This window comes from Nestor notabilis, unplaced genomic scaffold (assembly GCF_000696875.1).
Source record: "Nestor notabilis isolate BGI_N333 unplaced genomic scaffold, ASM69687v1 scaffold26792, whole genome shotgun sequence".
NCBI lineage: Eukaryota > Metazoa > Chordata > Aves > Psittaciformes > Psittacidae > Nestor > Nestor notabilis.
The window spans coordinates 1-8,697 of NW_009917557.1; the positions used below are offsets into that span (position 1 = coordinate 1).

The window sequence follows — 8,697 nt, forward strand, 5'->3', positions numbered from 1 at the left end:
CTCTGGGCGCGAAGGAGAGAGAAAGTCTACGGGTGGCTGCGAATGTCGGTGTGTGCGCAAGGTGCCCGTCAGACGGTGCCAGCCCTCCCCTTCCATGGAATCCTGGTGTCAGCCGGGTTGGGGAAGGCCTTTGAGCTCATCCTGTCCAACCGCTCCCCAGCACTGCCAAGGCCACCACTAACCCCTGGCACTGAGGCCTCGGCTACACGGGCTGTGAACACTTGCAGGGACGGTGACTCCAGCACTGCCCTGGGCAGCCTGTTCCAATGCCTGAGCACCCTCTGGGCAAGGAATTGTTCCTCAGCTCCATCTAAACCTGCCCTGGGGCAGCTTGAGGCCGTTTCCTCTTGTCCGATCCGTTGTTCCTTGGGAGCAGAGACCAGCCCCCTCCTGGCTCCATCCTCCTGTCAGGCAGTTGCAGAGAGCGATAAGGTCCCCCCTGAGCCTTCTCTTCTCCAGACTAAGACCTGGCAGGTCCCTCAGCCCTTCCTCATCACACTTGTGCTCCAGGCCCTGCACCAGCTCCGGTGCCCTTCTCTGGCCCCGCTCCAGCACCTCAATGTCTCTCTTGCAGTGAGGGGCCCAGAACTGAAGACGTTATTCAAGGTGTGGCCTCTCCAGTGCTGAATACAGGGGTCTTCCTGGTACTGGGCGGCTGGAGTGGTCCATCACAGGCTCTGGAGTGGGTCTGTTGCTTACGTGGCGCTCTCCCTGTCTCCCTCCCCAGTGCCAAGAGGAGCCGAGGCCAGCAGGAGTCGCGGTGGAGGTGGCTGAGGGCAGCGCTTCTCCTCACCACTGCTGCCATTGGTGCCCTCCTGAGCTGGAGGTACCTGGGTGCTGAGGATGGGGTCACTGAGGTGCTGGCCCATCGCCGAGAGAACCTGCAGGACAAGTTCATCGAGATCCCCTGCTCCGAGGACTATGACAGCCACAGGAGGTTTGAAGGTATTTGGATAGGATTGTCTGAAGTGGGATAAAGCAGTTTCCAGAGACCTTAACTGCTGATTGATGTCTGTTAAACCAAACTAACAGTGCGAACCCCCTCTGTTCCTGCCAGACACCTGCTTGCTGTGTGTCCTGTTTAGATCCCTAAGTGTTCAGGCCTCTTGGGCTATCCCAGGAGTTGTTGCTTCTGAGAGGTTTTTCTGCCACTGCTGTGTAATTCCCTTCTAAAGCTGCTTTGCTTGGGCTCTATGAAACAAATCAGTCTGTTTCTAGTGTCTTTTTGTACTCTGATTCCTGTAATAGGTCTCTAGGTGAGTTTGTGGGTAAATGCCATACAGAGTATGGAATAGAACTGATTTAAGATATCGTCTGTGCTGCTACCATGTGGTAATGGCACAAATACCAGCTTCTGATACACTTGTTTTGAGACATGTAATTGTGCAGCAGGTTTTGATGCTGCTTGCAAAGTCCTTCTCTGTCTTTCAGCTGAGCCTGTTTTCTGTCAAATTGGTGTTTATTTCCTCTGGCACTTATTTCTTTAGTGTTGATATTGGATCTTTGAGAGAAATGCAAGGGCTTCATCTTCTCTGGTGAAGAGCAGTGGGAGTCCAGGTTGCAGTTTGCATGGTTGAGCTAGGCTGATGCTCTCTGTTTTGCCCAGGAAGAGGAAGAAATGTGTTCTCTATTCTTATGATGTCATGGGGAACAAGCTCTGCAAATGCGAGCTGCAGGATGAAGAGTGACCTCTCTTGGCTTTGTCTGGGAACGATTGACATGGCTAGTGACAAGCCAGGAGAAGCAAAAGCCTGTCATCTCGTGAGAGTTTCTACTCCGGCTTTCTAATTAGATGTTTGCTTGCTACTGCTTATTAGCTTGGGTTTTAGCAGCTGTGTTTACATGTGTTCCCTTCTACTATGCTTTCAGAAGAGGTCAGTGGAATTAGGAACGTGTGAGCATCTGTTTTAAGTAGTTAATTGAAGCCGTGATGAGCTTTGCTCTCGTTTTTATTTCTCGTCGCCAGCTCGGTGCCCACAAGAGGGTGGTGGTGAGCTGCTGAGCCTACCTATTCTGTCAAAGCTGAGCTCTTCACTCTGCGTGTGTTACTGACAGCTCAGTGGGGCAGTAAATGTGGATTACGGGTTTCTGCCAAACTGGATTCAGCTCCGGAGGTTTAGTACTTGAGAAATAACTTCCTATCACTCAATAGCTTTTCATTCTCTGTCTTTACTCTGGCTTGACATCCACAGTTTGTGGCTCTGCATCAGAAGGAGGCACATTCCTGTCATCACTTGGTGTCTGATGCTCAGCTGTAAAGTTTCCACAGTTAAGATGAGCTTCTTATTTATGCACCTGTCCCTGCTTCAAACTGAACTGGTGCAACTGAGCTTCTAGTGTGCTTCAAATGTTATGATAGTTGGTGTCACAGAGCAGAGGGTTTATTTCCATAGTGCTGCCTGCCAGTAAACATGCTTCATACAGGAAAAGGTGTGATTTTTCAGAGGACAAGCACCTAACTTATTTGCAAAAGGTGTTCTGTGAGCACAGCCTCATCTGCATTCTGAGCCCTGTGATCAGATCTTGGCCATTTCTGCTGTCTTGAGACATGGTGAACTACTTAAACCTACTGTGGCTATTAGTGTGTCTGATGAAACTCCTGTGTAGACTCTTATGTGTTGACTTACTGTGCCAGTGTGCATAGCATCCATGATCACTGCCCAAGAGACAGTCTCTTTTTCCAGAGACTAGCTCAGTGGATGTGGAAAGCAAAGAAGTCTGTGAGCAGTGGAGGAAAAGGTCTAGCATCTAGACTGTTGGTGTGATTATGGGGATGGCATCTGATAAATCTTTGCCCCCTCATGTCCTGCTTTGAGGTGGGCAGCGTTAGGGGAACATCATGATGAGGCTTTTTACTCTTGTGAATCATCCTGGTCTTGGCAGCATATGGTTCTTGGCCAGGTACCACTTTAAGTAGAAGACAAAGCTGCAGTTTAGGCACTTGGACCCCTGTGTTACATTCTGTTTCCTGTGTACTGAATAGGAGACAGATGGCTGAGGCAGCAACAGCTTCCAGCACTCAATTTTAAACTTGGATGCATGCAAAAATAACAGCCAGAGAGGAACCAGTGTGGGTTCCTAGAACTGAGAAACCTTCCCAAACATTTTGTTAGTAAACATAAGATCCACTCAAAGATTCGTGATTTAGCTCAATCACAAATCACACAACATACTCCACACTCTACCCAGTGTTCTGTTGGGTATAAAGATGTCACAATCTTACAAAGCACAGTTTGGATATGGGCAGTATGCTTTTTTGTAGTGAATTGTCACTGGGTGATCTGAATGAATTATCTGTGTTGTAATCCAGTTGGTTTCCTGACCTTGATCTGTGTTTAAACACTCTGCTTGGTGTGGGTGCCTTTGACTCAACTTAAGCATCTATCAGACAAGGAAGGGTCTCTTCCCAAGCAAGGAAACAGTATATGTATTTGGTAGGTTGCTGTTGCTGCTCACCTTTTCACCCATACACCTCTTGCTCATTGCTTCTCTCTTCTTGAAACTGGTGTAAATGGAGGGCTTTGCAGCACACCTGAACAGAGCCAAGGTTTATCCAGTAAGATGGGGCAGAAACTCCTACAAAGCACTCATGCTGTGTCAAAATTTCTCTTGCTGTCAGTCTGCGGTCATGGTTATCATAGTTGCTTTTGATCAGAGCAGATGGCTGCTTTTGACTTGCATGGGTGAATTGATTGATTTCTTTCCATGAGTTTCCCCCCACCCTCTCTTGTGTTCTGATGAGCAAATAATCCTTGAAGAGGAGCTCAGGTCAGCAGCAGTAAGTGTGTTGGCAGATGTCAGGAAATGCACTCATCCCATCTCTTCTGTGGCTTTACATCTATATATGCGTCTTCCCTAGTGAAGTGCCAAGTGTGACATGCCAAGGTCTGTGGTGGCTCAGAATTGTGGATCTGTCTTCTAACTTCATATGAAGTTTCATGTGTTCTTCACCTGAAACATGCTGCTGGCTTTTTACATGACCTTTTAAAATTCCATGTTAGGTGTCTTTGCCATGAATTTTAAGAGGCTTTTTTGTCATGTCCAAGCTGTGTGCTTCAAGACACTTTTGTGCAAAGTCTCATATAAAAAGCTTCCCTTCAAGGTATATTTGAATGGACACCCCATACAGAATGTTATCTGCCTCCTCAGGTATTTGGGAAGGGAGGGAGTTGAGCAAATCTGAAATATACTGCTTTTATTCTCCTGGCAGTATGATTAGAATGTTCAAACTCACTGCTTTTTTCTATGTTAGCGTTGCTTTTCCAGTGGGCAAATACAATGGTTCTTAGTGCTTGAGTACAGGGATCTCTGCTAATAAACTGCATGATCTAGAGTTGAATACCAAAACTCAAGTTAAGTTCAGTTTATTTGTGTTAATACATGAACTAGCATGTATTGATACTCCATAAAGATCCTACACCTTCCCAGGAGCCCTGTTGTTAGTATCTTCTTCACAGCTTGAACTGTTTCTGCACTTGGGAAGAAGGGGAAACACTGCAGGATCTAGCTGTTCTTGCTGCATGTGCAATGACAGAGATGCATCTGATGTCTCTGTACTAACGAAAGGCCATCTTTGCTAGCTTGAAGTGGTAGATATGCAAAAGAACATCAGTAAATCAACTTTAATCCCAGAGTTTGTAACAAATTTGTACAGACTTGTAGCAAACTTAAGGTTTACAAGAATCAAGAGGAAAAGCAGTTTGTCTTTAAAGGCAATGGTGGTGTACATTTTGCTTAACCAAAGCACTGGAAGCTCTGGGTCGTGTGTGACAGCCACATCTCCAGTGGCTGTGCTACTTTATGTGCTGAGATTTATTCCTTTTACATCATCTCCATTCTGTTGAATTGCAGTCTGGACATAGCAGGAAATACCTTGTCAGCTGAGTTGGTGTAATTCCCATGAATTACACTCACTAGTCATAGCAGGGAAAGTGATGTCACTTAGATGAGTCCTGGGGACTTGAATCTGTGTAAAATCACTAGTGACACTGGCTGGTTTGTCTTCTCTGGTTGTGTGCAGAACACATCAAAATGAAGATGTAACTTTCTTGTCGTTTAAGTGATGTAAGTAAAATATTCCGAGAGTGCCAGTGTCCCTTATGAATGTTGTGGATCTGAAAAGGGAGTAGGGCAAGATTAGAGACTCGTTTGGAGCCTTGTTTGGAAGATGATCTGGATTTTTTTTCTCTCCCCCTCTTTGTGTTCCAGGGTGCACACCTAGGAAGTGTGGAAGAGGTGTGACTGATGCAGTAATCACAAGGGAAGAAGCTGAAAGAATCCGTAGGTAATTTTTCTTCTAGCTCTTCAAACTTCTAGGAGCACTTGAATGACTGTGGCAGTGTTTAAGGTGTAGCACAGAGCACACTGGCTGAAGGAGGATGGGTTGAACTGGTTAAAACAGTATTCTTAAAGCAATTTTTCTGGTTTTGCTGTAGTGGAGGCAGTTCTCTTTCCTAGAGCCTGCATACCTCTGTGGGACATGACTGTTGTGGAGAAGAAAGGAAAATGAATTAAATCTGTTTTAAAGAATTTTCACTTGGCCTTCTCTTCCATTTGGCCTTTAAAACCAGAACAACATAATAAACCTCCTTTCAGCTGAGTCTTTCTGGGTAATTATGCGCTGGTGCTGACCCTGTAGTGCTCTGTGAACACTAAGTGGTGAGTTTTAATCAAATTGTAGGGGACACTGTCAAATTATGCAGTTAGAAAAGCTACCAGCTTCTTTGAGTGTGATTTGCATTTGGTAGTCACGTCAGTGGGGAATGTCACTGTCATGCTTAAAGTGATAAGCAGCTTATGTAAGTGCTTTGCTCACTAGTTGGGCTGACCACTCTGATTTTAGATTCAGTTGGGATCCTGATTTTTTTGGTACAGTGTTTTTGCATTGTCCAGGCTGATCTGTCCTGCTCCTAAGAATCAAGACATGGGGTTTTGTGTTTTGTTTTTTTTTTTTATTTTATTTAATCTTACTTGGCCAGAACAAATTTGAAAGACTGTTCTTGGGGGTGTTTTGGGTATTTATGGAAGGGGGCTACAAGCTCAGATACTTTATTTTCATGATAGGCTGCAAGATTCAGTTTCCAATAAATGGCAGCTTCTCTGAACTCGGTTGGGTTACCTAATGCATCAGATACCACTTACTGAAGTTACAAGTTGTAAATAATGACATTAAAGGACAAAGTAATCAGACTTCAGTTCTCATCTGAGGTTATTGTTTTGCCTGCAGAATAGCAGAGAGGGGACTGTCCTTGGGAGGATCTGATGGAGGGGTGAGCAGTGTCCTGTTACTTTTTACATTCTTTTACTGCCAAGGCAAGATTATAAATCGTTTTGGGGGCTCAAGGAGATGGAGAACTTTTCCTTACATTGAGACTTGGGGGAAAAAATTGTTTGGGAAGTTATTTTATCTCCCATTGATACTTACGCTAGCAGTGTAATCATGACTTCTGCAATACAATTGAGATTCCTTTTATTCAGTTTTGCTGTTTCTGGTGCCTCTCTTGAACTGGTTTTGTCTTCTGCATCTGGAAACAGTTACTATAGTAGAACTGCACAAGTCTGACTTCTGAAACTAAACTACACTGGTTCACAACATCATGTGAAAGTTGGTTTTGTGTAGTGACAAAACATGCTGTGTAATATCTTCAGACAACCTTTGAGTAATACTCTTTAGAGAGAAGTGAATTTATTTTTGTTTTTAACAAGCATGCTTATTTTAATTGCTTTCCCCTGTCTATGTTCTTAGGATGTTTTTGTGCATGAACAGACATTTTCTTGAGTATTTGTGAACAGATCAACTTCTTTAGGCCCCTGCTGAATTGGGGCATGTATTAGGAGAAAGGTTTCAAAGAAAAACTAATATTCTTACCATCCTTGTGATTGCTGAGAAAGACCTGTGAAAATTACAACCTGAGAAACTTGAGCAGTGTTGTCCATCTACAATATACTTAAAATTCTCTGTTCAGTTCTGTCAGAATCCCTTAGGTGATCCCTGTTCAGTTCTGTGGTTGCATAATTTGCCATGTTGCCTATATTACTGTGCCTGTGGGGACCTCCAGCTTAACTCCTGTCATTAGTGTTGTCAGATGGGTTTCCTGTCCTGTTCTTTGGGACCTACGTGTGATTTTTTCATTAGACTTCCACAAAGAGGGATTAGAAGGGCAGTGTCTAACACAGACCTTCATGGATTTGGACCGCAGAAAGCTAACATCCAGCTGGGGATCAGGGAACTGGGGATACTAGAGAAAGTTTGGAAGAGGCATGAAGTGAGGTAAATATCATTTTGGAAGCATCATTGTGAGTGGGTTGTTTTTCTAAGGGGAGAGAAATGAGAGAGGGGAGGAAGATTCTGTTGCTCCAATAAAGTAAGTCTGTTAAGAAGTCCAGTGTCCATTGAGATGTCTGGGCTCTGATCCAAGCCTTCTCACATTGCTCATCATCAGTAAATGAGAAAGTTATTGCATGCTGTTAGTCCTCAGGGAAGGGTTCAAGAAGAAAGTTGTGTAATAGTGCATTGAGGCCTTATCCAGTGTGTAAGCACTAAAAGATGCTAAAAACAAGGGCTGAGCAGTGATCCAGGAGGGCATGCTTAAGAGAAGCCTTTGAATACAGTTCTTTCACCTAATTTTTTATGCCTTTCTCCCTTCTATTGTTGTCATCTTTCTTTTTTGATGTGTGTGCTTGTATTCCCATTGTCATGGGATGTTCCCAATAGTGCATCTTGGCTCCCAGATATTGTTAAATGCTGTTAGATGTGTGCTGATGGTGTAGAGATTAAACTATCTTTCTTCATTTGACCTTTTTACCTTTTCAAATCTCTGCATAACATACAAAATGTTTCAAGTCTGTCTTCACCTTGCTCCTTTGCCACTCAAGCTTCAAGCCTGTTGGATGAGGTCTGGCTTGTTGCTTTAAATTTCTTTGGCTTTAGAGTGTTTGGATAGTTCTGTGCAGTTATGTTTGTTGTTCTAAGACTGATCTTTTTCCTTAAAAATTCCTTAAATAACTCCTGGGTTTTAATTCTTTCTTTAGCCACTTTGATCTCTCCACTATTCGAAATAAAACTTCAGATTTCTACTAGGGTGCAGACTGCATTTTTTTAACTTTCTGGTTTCCTCTTTACCCTTTTTTAAGCAACACTTCTGATACATCCCTCTCCCCCATCTGTTACACTTACTTTGAATTCACAGAAGTGGATTTGTGTTTGTGTCTGGATATAATTTATTAAAGACTTAAACTTGCAGTTTGTGACTCTGTCAATTCTCTCCTCCTTTTGTTTGCTACTCTTCCAGCTTCCTTGGAGCAGTGAAGTACAGCACAAAAACTCGTTTCCTTTTCTGTCCTTTTGTTTTGAGGAAGTCCCTGCAAACATCTGAATTATTGAAGCCTCCCAGGAGTTATGTCCCAGTTGCCATGCTGAGCTTGCTGCTTCTCTTCCTCTGTAATTTCTCCTGGATTTATCTGTACTTTTACAGGAGTGAGGCTGAAACAGGTTGTTGTAATGAAGCCTTACAAGAGCATCTCCTCCTCTAGAGTGCTGCTTTCCCTTGTATGTCTTTGTAAAATAGCTTTGTACTCTGCAATTCATGTTCTGTGAATAAAGAACATTAGTTCTCGTGATGCTTACCCCAGCTTAGGTTTCTTCTCCTTGAAGATGACATTTCCTTTTCCAGCCTAAATGATTCTAAGATTCTTTCC

At 43.8% G+C, this 8,697-nt stretch overlaps 1 protein-coding gene across 1 annotated transcript in view; it reads left to right on the forward strand.

The window, feature by feature from the left end:
- Positions 1 to 727: 727 nt before the first annotated feature.
- Positions 728 to 8,697, forward strand: part of OGFOD3 (2-oxoglutarate and iron-dependent oxygenase domain containing 3) — a gene marked incomplete at its 5' end in the record, with an annotated part of 37,689 nt that continues 29,719 nt past the window's right edge. The window contains 3 exons of the mRNA XM_010009295.1: positions 728 to 945; positions 5,209 to 5,284; positions 6,227 to 6,269. Of these exons, the coding sequence (XP_010007597.1) occupies positions 728 to 945; positions 5,209 to 5,284; positions 6,227 to 6,269 (337 nt within the window). The remainder of the gene's footprint in view (positions 946 to 5,208; positions 5,285 to 6,226; positions 6,270 to 8,697) is intronic.